Genomic DNA, 15,373 nt, shown 5'->3' with positions numbered 1-15,373 from the left:
ATCTATCTCCTGTCTGTATATCTATCATCTATTCTGCTATCTGTTGATATATCTATCACTTTCCTCTTCCTGTCTGTAATCTATCATCTATTCCTGTTGATATATCATCTATCTCCTGTCTGTACCATCACTATCATCTATCTCCTGTCTGTATATCTTCATCTATCTCCTGTCTGTATATCTATCATTGTCGTTATCTATCATCTATCTCCTGTCTGTATATCTATCATCTATCTCCTGTCTGTATATCTATCATCTATCTCCTGTCTGTATATCTATCATCTATCTCCTGTCTGTATATCTATCATCTATCTCCTGTCTGTATTTTCTCTGTATATCTATCATCTATCTCCTGTCTGTATATCTATCATCTATCTCCTGTCTGTATATCTATCATCTATCTCCTGTCTGTATATCTATCATCTATCATCTATCACCGTCTGTTATCTACATCTATCATCTATCTCCTGTCTGTATATCTATCATCTATCTCCTGTCTGTATATCTATCATCTATCTCCTGTCTGTATATCTATCATCTATCTCCTGTCTGTATATCTATCATCTATCATCTATCTCCTGTCTGTATATCTATCATCTATCTCCTGTCTGTATATCTATCATCTATCTCCTGTCTGTATATCTATCATCTATCTCCTGTCTGTATATCTATCATCTATCATCTATCTCCTGTCTGTATATCTATCATCTATCTCCTGTCTGTATATCTATCATCTATCTCCTGTCTGTATATCTATCATCTATCATCTATCTCCTGTCTGTATATCTATCATCTATCTCCTGTCTGTATATCTATCATCTATCTCCTGTCTGTATATCTATCTCTGACTGTTCTATCTTATCTATCTCCTGTCTGTATATCTATCATCTATCTCCTGTCTGTATATCTATCATCTATCTCCTGTCTGTATATCTATCATCTATCTCCTGTCTGTATATCTATCATCTATCTCCTGTCTGTATATCTATCATCTATCTCCTGTCTGTATATCTATCATCTATCTCCTGTCTGTATATCTATCATCTATCATCTATCTCCTGTCTGTATATCTATCATCTATCTCCTGTCTGTATATCTATCATCTATCTCCATGTCTGTATATCTATCATCTATCTCCTGTCTGTATATCTATCATCTTATCATCTATCTCCTGTCTGTATATCTATCATCTATCTCCTGTCTGTATAATATCTATATCTATCATCTATCTCCTGTCTGTATATCTATCATCTATCTCCTGTCTGTATATCTATCATCTATCTCCTGTCTGTATATCTATCATCTATCTCCTGTCTGTATATCTATCATCTATCTCCTGTCTGTATATCTATCATCTATCATCTATCTCCTGTCTGTATATCTATCATCTATCATCTATCTCCTGTCTGTATATCTATCATCTATCATCTATCTCCTGTCTGTATATCTATCATCTATCATCTATCTCCTGTCTGTATATCTATCATCTATCTCCTGTCTGTATATCTATCAAATCATCTATCTCCTGTCTGTATATCTATCATCTATCTCCTGTCTGTATATCTATCATCTATCTCCTGTCTGTATATCTATCATCTATCATCTATCTCCTGTCTGTATATCTATCATCTATCTCCTGTCTGTATATCTATCATCTATCTCCTGTCTGTATATCTATCATCTATCTCCTGTCTGTATATCTATCATCTATCTCCTGTCTATACATCTATCATCTATCTCCTGTCTGTATATCTATCATCTATCTCCTGTCTGTATATCTATCATCTATCATCTATCTCCTGTCTGTATATCTATCATCTATCTCCTGTCTGTATATCTATCATCTATCTCCTGTCTGTATATCTATCATCTATCTATCTATCATCTATCATCTATCTCCTGACTGTATATCTATCATCTATCTCCTGTCTGTATATCTATCATCTATCTCCTGTCTGTATATCTATCATCTATCTCCTGTCTGTATATCTATCATCTATCTCCTGTCTGTATATCTATCATCTATCTCCTGTCTGTATATCTATCATCTATCACCTGTCTGTATATCTATCATCTATCTCCTGTCTGTATATCTATCATCTATCTCCTGTCTGTATATATCTATCATCTATCTCCTGTCTGTATATCTATCATCTATCACCTGTCTGTATATCTATCATCTATCATCTATCTCCTGTCTGTATATCTATCATCTATCTCCTGTCTGTATATCTATCATCTATCTCCTGTCTGTATATCTATCATCTATCATCTATCTCCTGTCTGTATATCTACTATCTATCTTCTGTCTGTATATCTATCATCTATCTCCTGTCTGTATATCTATCATCTATCTCCTGTCTGTATATCTATCATCTATCTCCTGTCTGTATATCTATCATCTATCTCCTGTCTGTATATCTATCATCTATCACCTGTCTGTATATCTATCATCTATCTCCTGTCTGTATATCTATCATCTATCTCCTGTCTGTATATCTATCATCTATCACCTGTCTGTATATCTATCATCTATCTCCTGTCTGTATATCTATCATCTATCATCTATCTCCTGTCTGTATATCTATCATCTATCTCCTGTCTGTATATCTATCATCTATCATCTATCTCCTGTCTGTATATCTATCATCTATCTCCTGTCTGTATATCTATCATCTATCTCCTGTCTGTATATCTATCATCTATCTCCTGTCTGTATATCTATCATCTATCTCCCTGTCTATACATCTATCATCTATCTCCTGTCTGTATATCTATCATCTATCTCCTGTCTGTATATCTATCATCTATCTCCTGTCTGTATATCTATCATCTATCTCCTGTCTGTATATCTATCATCTATCACCTGTCTGTATATCTATCATCTATCACCTGTCTATATATCTATCTATCTATCTCCTGTCTGTATATCTATCATCTATCATCTATCTCCTGTCTGTATATCTATCATCTATCATCCTGTCTGTATATCTATCATCTATCTCCTGTCTGTATATCTATCATCTATCATCTATCTCCTGTCTGTATATCTATCATCTATCTCCTGTCTGTATATCTATCATCTATCTCCTGTCTATATATCTATCATCTATCTCCTGTCTATATATCTATCATCTATCTCCTGTCTGTATATCTATCATCTATCTCCTGTCTGTATATCTATCATCTATCTCCTGTCTGTATATCTATCATCTATCATCTATCTCCTGTCTGTATATCTATCATCTATCTCCTGTCTGTATATCTATCATCTATCTCTGTCTGTATATCTATCATCTATCTCCTGTCTGTATATCTATCATCTATCTCCTGTCTGTATATCTATCATCTATCATCTATCTCCTGTCTGTATATCTATCATCTATCCTGTCAGTATATCTATCATCTATCTCCTGTCTGTATATCTATCATCTATCATCTATCTCCTGTCTGTATATCTATCATCTATCTCCTGTCTGTATATCTATCATCTATCTCCTGTCTGTATATCTATCATCTATCATCTATCTCCTGTCTGTATATCTATCATCTATCTCCTGTCTGTATATCTATCATCTATCTCCTGTCTGTATATCTATCATCTATCTCCTGTCTGTATATCTATCATCTATCATCTATCTCCTGTCTGTATATCTATCATCTATCTCCTGTCTGTATATCTCTCATCTATCATCTATCTCCTGTCTGTATATCTATCATCTATCTCCTGTCTGTATATCTATCATCTATCTCATGTCTGTATATCTATCATCTATCTCCTGTCTGTATATCTATCATCTATCATCTATCTCCTGTCTGTATATCTATCATCTATCTCCTGTCTGTATATCTATCATCTATCTCCTGTCTGTATATCTATCATCTATCTCCTGTCTGTATATCTATCATCTATCTCCTGTCTGTATATCTATCATCTATCTCCTGTCTATACATCTATCATCTATCTCCTGTCTGTATATCTATCATCTATCATCTATCTCCTGTCTGTATATCTATCATCTATCATCTATCTCCTGTCTGTATATCTATCATCTATCATCTATCTCCTGTCTGTATATCTATCATCTATCATCTATCTCCTGTCTGTATATCTATCATCTATCTCCTGTCTGTATATCTATCATCTATCATCTATCTCCTGTCTGTTTATCTATCATCTATCTCCTGTCTGTATATCTATCATCTATCTCCTGTCTGTATATCTATCATCTATCATCTATCTCCTGTCTGTATATCTATCATCTATCTCCTGTCTGTATATCTATCATCTATCTCCTGTCTGTATATCTATCATCTATCTCCTGTCTGTATATCTATCATCTATCTCCTGTCTATACATCTATCATCTATCTCCTGTCTGTATATCTATCATCTATCTCCTGTCTGTATATCTATCATCTATCATCTATCTCCTGTCTGTATATCTATCATCTATCTCCTGTCTGTATATCTATCATCTATCTCCTGTCTGTATATCTATCATCTATCTATCTATCATCTATCATCTATCTCCTGACTGTATATCTATCATCTATCTCCTGTCTGTATATCTATCATCTATCTCCTGTCTGTATATCTATCATCTATCTCCTGTCTGTATATCTATCATCTATCTCCTGTCTGTATATCTATCATCTATCTCCTGTCTGTATATCTATCATCTATCACCTGTCTGTATATCTATCATCTATCTCCTGTCTGTATATCTATCATCTATCTCCTGTCTGTATATCTATCATCTATCTCCTGTCTGTATATCTATCATCTATCACCTGTCTGTATATCTATCATCTATCATCTATCTCCTGTCTGTATATCTATCATCTATCTCCTGTCTGTATATCTATCATCTATCATCTATCTCCTGTCTGTATATCTACTATCTATCTTCTGTCTGTATATCTATCATCTATCTCCTGTCTGTATATCTATCATCTATCTCCTGTCTGTATATCTATCATCTATCTCCTGTCTGTATATCTATCATCTATCTCCTGTCTGTATATCTATCATCTATCACCTGTCTGTATATCTATCATCTATCTCCTGTCTGTATATCTATCATCTATCTCCTGTCTGTATATCTATCATCTATCACCTGTCTGTATATCTATCATCTATCTCCTGTCTGTATATCTATCATCTATCATCTATCTCCTGTCTGTATATCTATCATCTATCTCCTGTCTGTATATCTATCATCTATCATCTATCTCCTGTCTGTATATCTATCATCTATCTCCTGTCTGTATATCTATCATCTATCTCCTGTCTGTATATCTATCATCTATCTCCTGTCTGTATATCTATCATCTATCTCCTGTCTATACATCTATCATCTATCTCCTGTCTGTATATCTATCATCTATCTCCTGTCTGTATATCTATCATCTATCTCCTGTCTGTATATCTATCATCTATCTCCTGTCTGTATATCTATCATCTATCACCTGTCTGTATATCTATCATCTATCACCTGTCTATATATCTATCATCTATCTCCTGTCTGTATATCTATCATCTATCATCTATCTCCTGTCTGTATATCTATCATCTATCTCCTGTCTGTATATCTATCATCTATCTCCTGTCTGTATATCTATCATCTATCATCTATCTCCTGTCTGTATATCTATCATCTATCTCCTGTCTATATATATCTATCATCTATCTCCTGTCTATATATCTATCATCTATCTCCTGTCTGTATATCTATCATCTATCTCCTGTCTGTATATCTATCATCTATCTCCTGTCTGTATATCTATCATCTATCATCTATCTCCTGTCTGTATATCTATCATCTATCATCTATCTCCTGTCTGTATATCTATCATCTATCTCCTGTCTGTATATCTATCATCTATCTCCTGTCTGTATATCTATCATCTATCTCCTGTCTGTATATCTATCATCTATCATCTATCTCCTGTCTGTATATCTATCATCTATCTCCTGTCTGTATATCTATCATCTATCTATCTATCATCTATCATCTATCTCCTGACTGTATATCTATCATCTATCTCCTGTCTGTATATCTATCATCTATCTCCTGTCTGTATATCTATCATCTATCACCTGTCTGTATATCTATCATCTATCATCTATCTCCTGTCTGTATATCTATCATCTATCTCCTGTCTGTATATCTATCATCTATCTCCTGTCTGTATATCTATCATCTATCATCTATCTCCTGTCTGTATATCTATCATCTATCTCTTGTCTGTATATCTATCATCTATCTCCTGTCTGTATATCTATCATCTATCTCCTGTCTGTATATCTATCATCTATCACCTGTCTGTATATCTATCATCTATCTCCTGTCTGTATATCTATCATCTATCTCCTGTCTGTATATCTATCATCTATCTCCTGTCTGTATATCTATCATCTATCATCTATCTCCTGTCTGTATATCTATCATCTATCATCTATCTCCTGTCTGTATATCTATCATCTATCTCCTGTCTGTATATCTATCATCTATCTCCTGTCTGTATATCTATCATCTATCACCTGTCTGTATATCTATCATCTATCATCTATCTCCTGTCTGTATATCTATCATCTATCTCCTGTCTGTATATCTATCATCTATCTCCTGTCTGTATATCTATCATCTATCTCCTGTCTGTATATCTATCATCTATCTCCTGTCTGTATATCTATCATCTATCATCTATCTCCTGTCTGTATATCTATCATCTATCATCTATCTCCTGTCTGTATATCTATCATCTATCTCCTGTCTGTATATCTATCATCTATCTCCTGTCTGTATATCTATCATCTATCATCTATCTCCTGTCTGTATATCTATCATCTATCTCCTGTCTGTATATCTATCATCTATCTCCTGTCTGTATATCTATCATCTATCTCCTGTCTATATATCTATCATCTATCTCCTGTCTGTATATCTATCATCTATCTCCTGTCTGTATATCTATCATCTATCTCCTGTCTGTATATCTATCATCTATCTCCTGTCTGTATATCTATCATCTATCATCTATCTCCTGTCTGTATATCTATCATCTATCATCTATCTCCTGTCTGTATATCTATCATCTATCTCCTGTCTGTATATCTATCATCTATCTCCTGTCTGTATATCTATCATCTATCTCCTGTCTGTATATCTATCATCTATCTCCTGTCTGTATATCTATCATCTATCTCCTGTCTGTATATCTATCATCTATCTATCTATCATCTATCATCTATCTCCTGTCTGTATATCTATCATCTATCTCCTGTCTGTATATCTATCATCTATCTCCTGTCTGTATATCTATCATCTATCTCCTGTCTGTATATCTATCATCTATCTCCTGTCTGTATATCTATCATCTATCATCTATCTCCTGTCTGTATATCTATCATCTATCTCCTGTCTGTATATCTATCATCTATCATCTATCTCCTGTCTGTATATCTATCATCTATCTCCTGTCTGTATATCTATCATCTATCTCCTGTCTGTATATCTATCATCTATCTCCTGTCTGTATATCTATCATCTATCTATCTATCATCTATCATCTATCTCCTGACTGTATATCTATCATCTATCTCCTGTCTGTATATCTATCATCCATCTCCTGTCTGTATATCTATCATCTATCTCCTGTCTGCATATCTATCATCTATCTCCTGTCTGTATATCTATCATCTATCTCCTGTCTGTATATCTATCATCTATCTCCTGTCTGTATATCTATCATCTATCTCCTGTCTGTATATCTATCATCTATCTCCTGTCTGTATATCTATCATCTATCTCCTGTCTGTATATCTATCATCTATCTCCTGTCTGTATATCTATCATCTATCTCCTGTCTGTATATCTATCATCTATCACCTGTCTGTATATCTATCATCTATCATCTATCTCCTGTCTGTATATCTATCATCTATCTCCTGTCTGTATATCTATCATCTATCTCCTGTCTGTATATCTATCATCTATCTCCTGTCTGTATATCTATCATCTATCTCCTGTCTGTATATCTATCATCTATCATCTATCTCCTGTCTGTATATCTATCATCTATCATCTATCTCCTGTCTGTATATCTATCATCTATCTCCTGTCTGTATATCTATCATCTATCATCTATCTCCTGTCTGTATATCTATCATCTATCTCCTGTCTGTATATCTATCATCTATCTCCTGTCTGTATATCTATCATCTATCTCCTGTCTGTATATCTATCATCTATCTCCTGTCTGTATATCTATCATCTATCATCTATCTCCTGTCTGTATATCTATCATCTATCATCTATCTCCTGTCTGTATATCTATCATCTATCTCCTGTCTGTATATCTATCATCTATCTCCTGTCTATACATCTATCATCTATCTCCTGTCTATATATCTATCATCTATCTCCTGTCTGTATATCTATCATCTATCTCCTGTCTGTATATCTATCATCTATCTCCTGTCTGTATATCTATCATCTATCTCCTGTCTGTATATCTATCATCTATCACCTGTCTGTATATCTATCATCTATCTCCTGTCTGTATATCTATCATCTATCATCTATCTCCTGTCTGTATATCTATCATCTATCTCCTGTCTGTATATCTATCATCTATCTCCTGTCTGTATATCTATCATCTATCTCCTGTCTGTATATCTATCATCTATCATCTATCTCCTGTCTGTATATCTATCATCTATCTCCTGTCTGTATATCTATCATCTATCTCCTGTCTGTATATCTATCATCTATCTCCTGTCTATATATCTATCATCTATCTCCTGTCTGTATATCTATCATCTATCTCCTGTCTGTATATCTATCATCTATCTCCTGTCTGTATATCTATCATCTATCTCCTGTCTGTATATCTATCATCTATCTCCTGTCTGTATATCTATCATCTATCATCTATCTCCTGTCTGTATATCTATCATCTATCATCTATCTCCTGTCTGTATATCTATCATCTATCTCCTGTCTGTATATCTATCATCTATCTCCTGTATATACATCTATCATCTATCTCCTGTCTGTATATCTGTCCTGCCCCCACTTCACGTACCCCCGGGTCTATGCGGAGCTCGACAGGCAGTTAAACGCCTTCCTACAGTTCAACAAATGAGACTGGTTGAAAGTCCGTAGCTTTATTAAACTGATGTAGGATTAGGGTGAAACTGAAGAAAAACAGGAATGTACAATCTATTAGAATAGTACAATAATATAACAGGAGCATGTTACATACATTACATTAGCATATAACAAGAAACAAGCTGATACATATACAGTCTGGGACCAAACATGGCGGACCATGAGGTTGGGCCTATCTGTGCAATTACAGTGCAATTACAGATCTATACATCACACTTCATATAAGAGACTTTATACAGAGTGGTCCTATAGCTGCTAGTAGCTATATATTCTTATAGACAGTCTCCTTACCGGCTATACTACAACAAGGGTTAAGATGGATGAATATAGGTCTTCTCTCTGTGTAGACATGAAGGGAACTGCCCTTCTCCTACCCACAATCCTTTGTATCTGCTAGTGGGTGGGGAAAACAGAATGTAAGTAGTTATTAACTTTGGCCATTAGATGGCGCCTGCAAACAAACATCTGTTACATAATGGACAAATTAAGAACATCATTTAACCTGCATAACATTTGCCAGTGGGCAGCACACTCCCCGCCTGGCGTCAATCGATGCCACCACAAGAGTCCTCAGATGACAGCAATAAGATTAGTTCAGTTACTGGTCTGAAGAACATTTTTGCAGAGGTGCCAGCCTTTACAATCCTTCACATTAGCAAGCTTGGTATTTTTGAAAGAACGAGCTATGTGGATTAAGAAAGTGATGGCACGAACAAGTGATTTCCAGGTTGAGAACCTGCTGAATCGGTGAGACTTAAGGTAATTGTCTGAAGTCACTGTGTGTAGTGTCGATACCTTGGGACGGATTTCTGCATCCTTGTCAGCATCCACAAGTTTAAATGTTTCAAGATCCGTAGTGCCGTGTTCTGAGCTGTATAGAAAGGCAGGACCTGTAAACCATGTAGTGTCTTTAAGGCGGTTGGCAGCAACAGATCTAGTTGCTTGGTCTGCAGGATTTTGATCAGTAGGAACAAAATTCCACTGTTTTGGCAAAGTTGACCTCCTGATTCGTAGAACCCTGTTGTTGACATACACGTAGAAGCGTCGGCTTTCGTTGTAGATATATCCCAAGACTACCTTGCTGTCTGTGTAAAACACAGCATCTTTGATCTCCAAATGCATCTCTGTTGCGATCATCTCAGCAAGCTCAACTGCTAATACTGCAGCACAAAGTTCTAGTCTCGGTATAGTGTGCTCAGGGAGTGGTGCAAGTTTTGCTTTGCCCATGACGAATCCTATATGACATTGTCCTTTAATGTCTACTGTTTTAAGATAGGCCACAGCAGCAATGGCTTTGATAGAAGCATCAGAAAACACATAAAGTCTTTGTAGCTGAACCTCTGTAGATGGCACAGGGGCATATGAGCGTGCAACATGTAGATGAGAGAGATTTGTTAGAGAATCCTTCCACTCTACCCACAGTGCTTTCTTTTCATTGGGAAGTTGTTCATCCCAGTCAGAGGCATCATGAGTCAAATCTCTAAGTATTGCTTTACCTTGGATGGTAACAGGAGCTGCAAACCCTAAAGGATCATACAAGCTGTTTATAGCAGATAGTACTCCTCTCCGAGTAAAGGGTTTCTCTTCCTCGCTGACTTGGAAGGTAAAGGTGTCAGACTTTAAGTCCCAGAGCAGTCCAAGACTACGTTGCATTGGAAAAGTGTCAGTACTTAAGTCCTTTAAGTCATTGCTGTAATCATGAGAGGGAAATGCTTCCATTAATTTTTTGCTGTTGGAGGCAATTTTATGGAGTCTCAGGTTTGAATTAGCAAGCAATTCTTGAGCTCTCTTAAGAAGACTTATTGCAGACTCATTTGTAGGTAGCGATTTTAAACAGTCATCCACATAAAAGTCCTTTTTGACAAACTGTGTAACGTCTGAACCATATTCTTTCTCACCCTCCCTGGCTGAATGTTTAAGTCCATATATAGCCACTGATGGGGAAGGGCTGTTACCAAAGATGTGCACGCGCATGCGATACTCGATGGGTTCCTCCAAGGGGTTGTTGTCCTTGAACCAAAAGAACCTAAGGAAATTTCGGTGTTCCTCTTTAACAAGAAAACAGTGGAACATTTGTTGGATGTCAGCCATAAATGCAACAGAGTCTCTGCGAAATCTGAGAAGCACTCCAAGGAGTCGGTTGTTGAGGTCTGGACCTGGCAGTAGGACATCATTTAAGGAAACACCCTCAAATTTGGCACTAGAGTCAAATACTACTCTTATCTGTCCTGGTTTCTTTGGGTGGTAAACTCCAAATATAGGTAGATACCAGCATTCCTCTGAATCCTTTAAGGTTGGAGCTATCTCTGCATGGGAGTTCTCAAATACTCTTTCCATAAATGTAAAGAAGTGGTCTTTCATATCAGGCTTTTTCTGAAGATTCCGTCTAAGGGAAGCAAAGCGTTTATAAACTTGTTCTCGATTGTTAGGCAAACACTGCCTTTTGGGTCTGAAGGGAAGAGGTGCTATCCAACTATTTGATTCATCTTTAACTATTCCTTGCTCCATTATTTCTAAGAACAGTCTATCCTCAAAGGACATTGCCAGTTGATTGTCTTCCTTTGTTCTCTGGAAGACTGTGCATCCTAAGTGGTCATGGTCACTAGTACAAGTATGGTTGTCACAAAGGTTGCTAGTGATATGACAGGGTAGAGGAATGCTGTGTGGAAGCTCTTTTATGAAGATGTTACTGTAACATGGTTGAAAGAGAGAAGGGCGTCCATTCTCTAATGTGCTGGTAAGCATGTTGTTCACCGAAGTGGGTCTGTGCACACCACCTATACAAACATCACCTACAATCACCCACCCTAGGTCAAGTTTCTGGGCAAATGGAGCATTGTGAGGACCATTAATTTGATGTCTAGGCTTGTGAACTTGCAAGATATCTCTTCCAAGGAGCAGAATTATCTGAGCTTGAGGATCTAACTTGGGTATGAGATGAGCTATATGCTTCAAATGGGGTTGGTGTTTTGCAACATCTGGTGTAGGGATTTCAGACCTGTTATCAGGGATCTGGTTACACTCGATTATGGTTGGTAAAGTCAGGCAGGTGCGACCATCTATAGACTCTATTGTGTACCCAGTAGCTCTTCTCCCCGCCGTCTCAACAGTGCCTGCACAAGTCTTTAGGGAGTAGGGAGAGCCGGGTCCCTTAATGTTGAAAATCTCAAAGAAAGTAGATCTAGCCAGAGATTTATTACTTTGGTCATCAAGAATGGCATATACTTTCAAGGCTTTGTCTTTGCAGTCCGTTGGGTAAACTCTGACAAGACAGATTTTTGAGCAGGACCTGCCACCTACAAGTCCTTTGCAGACCTCAGTGCATTGAGAAGTAACATCTGGTGTCTCTGTTTCAGTATTTCCCTCCTCTCCACCTTGTTCCTGGCCACTTTCTATATGAGACGAGGCCCACGGTGGTGGCCCAGGGTGTAAAGCTGAGTTGTGATCTGTGCTGTCACATTCTGTACATTTAACACTGACCTTACAGTCCTTTGCGAAGTGTGATGTTGCTAAGCAGCACTTGTAGCAGATTTTGTTGTCCCTGAGGAAAGCTTTGCGGTCCTCCATGGACTTCTCTCTGAAGCCTCTGCATTTCAGTAGGGAATGTGGCTTCTTGTGCAGGGGACACTGCTTACTTGGATCCGTGGATCTTCCATCCTGGTGGGAGGAGCTTGAAGGCCTGTAAGAATTACTTTTAGAAGAAACATTAGTTTTGTGAACTGCTACCGGAGTTTTATGTTGTTTAAGACCAGATGGAGTGGCACAGGATAGAGTAAAATCAAAACTGGGATCATTTCTGATTTTTGCTTGCTGAGTAATAAATTCCACAAATACACTGAAGGGTGGAAACTGTACATCATGGATTTCCTTATACTTAAAACCATGATTGACCCACTTCTCTTGTAGGTTGTGAGGAAGTTTTTGCACTATAGGGTTGACACCTCTGGCTGTGTCAAGAAATGCAAGTCCCTTTAAATCTCCTTCTGCTTTGGCAACCTGTAGTTCAGTTAACAGATCACTTAGTTCCCTAAGTTTTTGGTAGCCCTTGCTAGCTATTCTAGGGAAGTCATCAATTCTTTTGAATAATGAATTTTCTATAACCTCTGCTGAGCCATAACACTCATCAAGTCTATCCCAGATCATCTTTAAGCCTGTTTCTGGATAGTTTATGTTAATGGCTCTGATCCTCTTAGCATGCTCAGCAGATTCATCTCCAAGCCATTTCACCAGTAGATCTAGCTCTTCCCTAGAAGACAAGTCTAAGTCTCTTATAAGACTCTGGAATGAGGATCGCCAAGCCCTATAGTTCTCAGGGCGATCATTGAACTTTACAAGTCCTTTGGTGACAAGCTCACGTCGAACAAAGAACTTAGCAAAGTCTATTGTGGCTTGGTTTGTGCTGAGACAGGTTGGCAAGTGGTTGCCTTGGTGAGAGTGTGGTGTGTAGCCATACCTGTCAGAAGTCTCTTCTTTGGGTTTCACAGTGCCACATTGTCTGGGAGTGTAGTAACTTCCTGGATGTTGGGGTGAAGCTTGGGTTCTCTGGTAGGCAGGGAAGTTGACTTGAGCTGTGTCATTCTCTTGTTTGCAGAAATGTGGTCTGAGGTCCGCTTCTTGACATAAAATATGATGCCTTGGACTTGACTCGCAGTTGGTAACCTTTGTTTCATGTGTAGTCTGAGGATTACACGCAGGATGCTGAAGGACATATTCTGAAGTGCGTTCTAGTGTATCCTGGGGTTCTTGTTCCAGATCAGGCATGCTACTGTGTCTGCTGGGCTCGCTGTGAGAGAACGCGGCTGCCTCTAAGATTTCTGCTTCCGCCATGGCAGCTGCGGCTTCCCTCTCAATTGTCAGCTTCTCGAGTGTAGCTTCCAGGCGTGCTCTTTCTAAGTCTAGAGAAGCCTGTTCTGCTTCTAAGGAAGCCTGTTGTCGTGCCCTCTCTGCTTCTAAGGAGGCTTGTTGTAATTTCAGCTGCATCTCTTGTTCAGCAAAGGTAGCCCGTGTCCTCGCTGCTTCCGCTTTTGCGCGGGCGATGGCGGCTGCATTGCTAGTGGTAGATGCTTTTGAGGAACTGGCCCGTGATCTTGTCTTGATAGAAGACACTTGGCTTTGTGACATGCTTTGACCGTTTAGAGATTGCTGTGTTGCCTGTTTGCAGGTGACTGCGTAGACAGTAGCAGACCTCTGTGTAGTCTAAATCTTTCCCGCTTGTTTCCAGCAGCCGTTTCACTGTCCTGCCCCCACTTCACGTACCCCCGGGTCTATGCGGAGCTCGACAGGCAGTTAAACGCCTTCCTACAGTTCAACAAATGAGACTGGTTGAAAGTCCGTAGCTTTATTAAACTGATGTAGGATTAGGGTGAAACTGAAGAAAAACAGGAATGTACAATCTATTAGAATAGTACAATAATATAACAGGAGCATGTTACATACATTACATTAGCATATAACAAGAAACAAGCTGATACATATACAGTCTGGGACCAAACATGGCGGACCATGAGGTTGGGCCTATCTGTGCAATTACAGTGCAATTACAGATCTATACATCACACTTCATATAAGAGACTTTATACAGAGTGGTCCTATAGCTGCTAGTAGCTATATATTCTTATAGACAGTCTCCTTACCGGCTATACTACAACAAGGGTTAAGATGGATGAATATAGGTCTTCTCTCTGTGTAGACATGAAGGGAACTGCCCTTCTCCTACCCACAATCCTTTGTATCTGCTAGTGGGTGGGGAAAACAGAATGTAAGTAGTTATTAACTTTGGCCATTAGATGGCGCCTGCAAACAAACATCTGTTACATAATGGACAAATTAAGAACATCATTTAACCTGCATAACATTTGCCAGTGGGCAGCACAATATCTATCATCTATCTCCTGTCTGTATATCTATCATCTATCTCCTGTCTGTATATCTATCATCTATCATCTATCTCCTGTCTGTATATCTATCATCTATCTCCTGTCTGTATATCTATCATCTATCTCCTGTCTGTATATCTATCATCTATCTCCTGTCTGTATATCTATCATCTATCTATCTATCATCTATCATCTATCTCCTGTCTGTATATCTATCATCTATCTCCTGTCTGTATATCTATCATCTATCTCCTGTCTGTATATCTATCATCTATCTCCTGTCTGTATATCTATCATCTATCTCCTGTCTGTATATCTA

At 37.7% G+C, this 15,373-nt stretch overlaps 1 protein-coding gene across 4 annotated transcripts in view; it reads right to left on the bottom strand.

Annotated features, from left to right (window-relative positions):
- Positions 1 to 15,045, bottom strand: part of LOC140103815 (uncharacterized) — a 20,934-nt gene extending 5,889 nt beyond the window's left edge. The window contains exons 1-2 of one of the 4 annotated variants that reach the window (XR_011850187.1): positions 9,470 to 15,045; positions 9,159 to 9,204 (exon numbers count right to left, since the gene is read on the bottom strand). Coding sequence is in view for 2 of the 4 variants with exons in the window: in XM_072127060.1 (XP_071983161.1) it covers positions 9,773 to 14,299 (4,527 nt within the window). In the remaining 2 variants the exon portion in view is untranslated. Of the gene's footprint in view, positions 1 to 9,158 lie in introns of those variants that run through there. The other 3 variants (XM_072127061.1, XM_072127060.1, XR_011850188.1) reach the window with 3 other exon arrangements.
- Between the last annotated feature and the right edge of the window lie 328 nt (positions 15,046 to 15,373).

The sequence above is a fragment of the Engystomops pustulosus genome, chromosome 10 (assembly GCF_040894005.1).
Source record: "Engystomops pustulosus chromosome 10, aEngPut4.maternal, whole genome shotgun sequence".
In the NCBI taxonomy this organism is placed as follows: Eukaryota; Metazoa; Chordata; class Amphibia; order Anura; family Leptodactylidae; genus Engystomops; species Engystomops pustulosus.
Note: the sequence above shows the minus strand (reverse complement) of the source record. Positions and strands in the feature narration are given on the sequence as shown.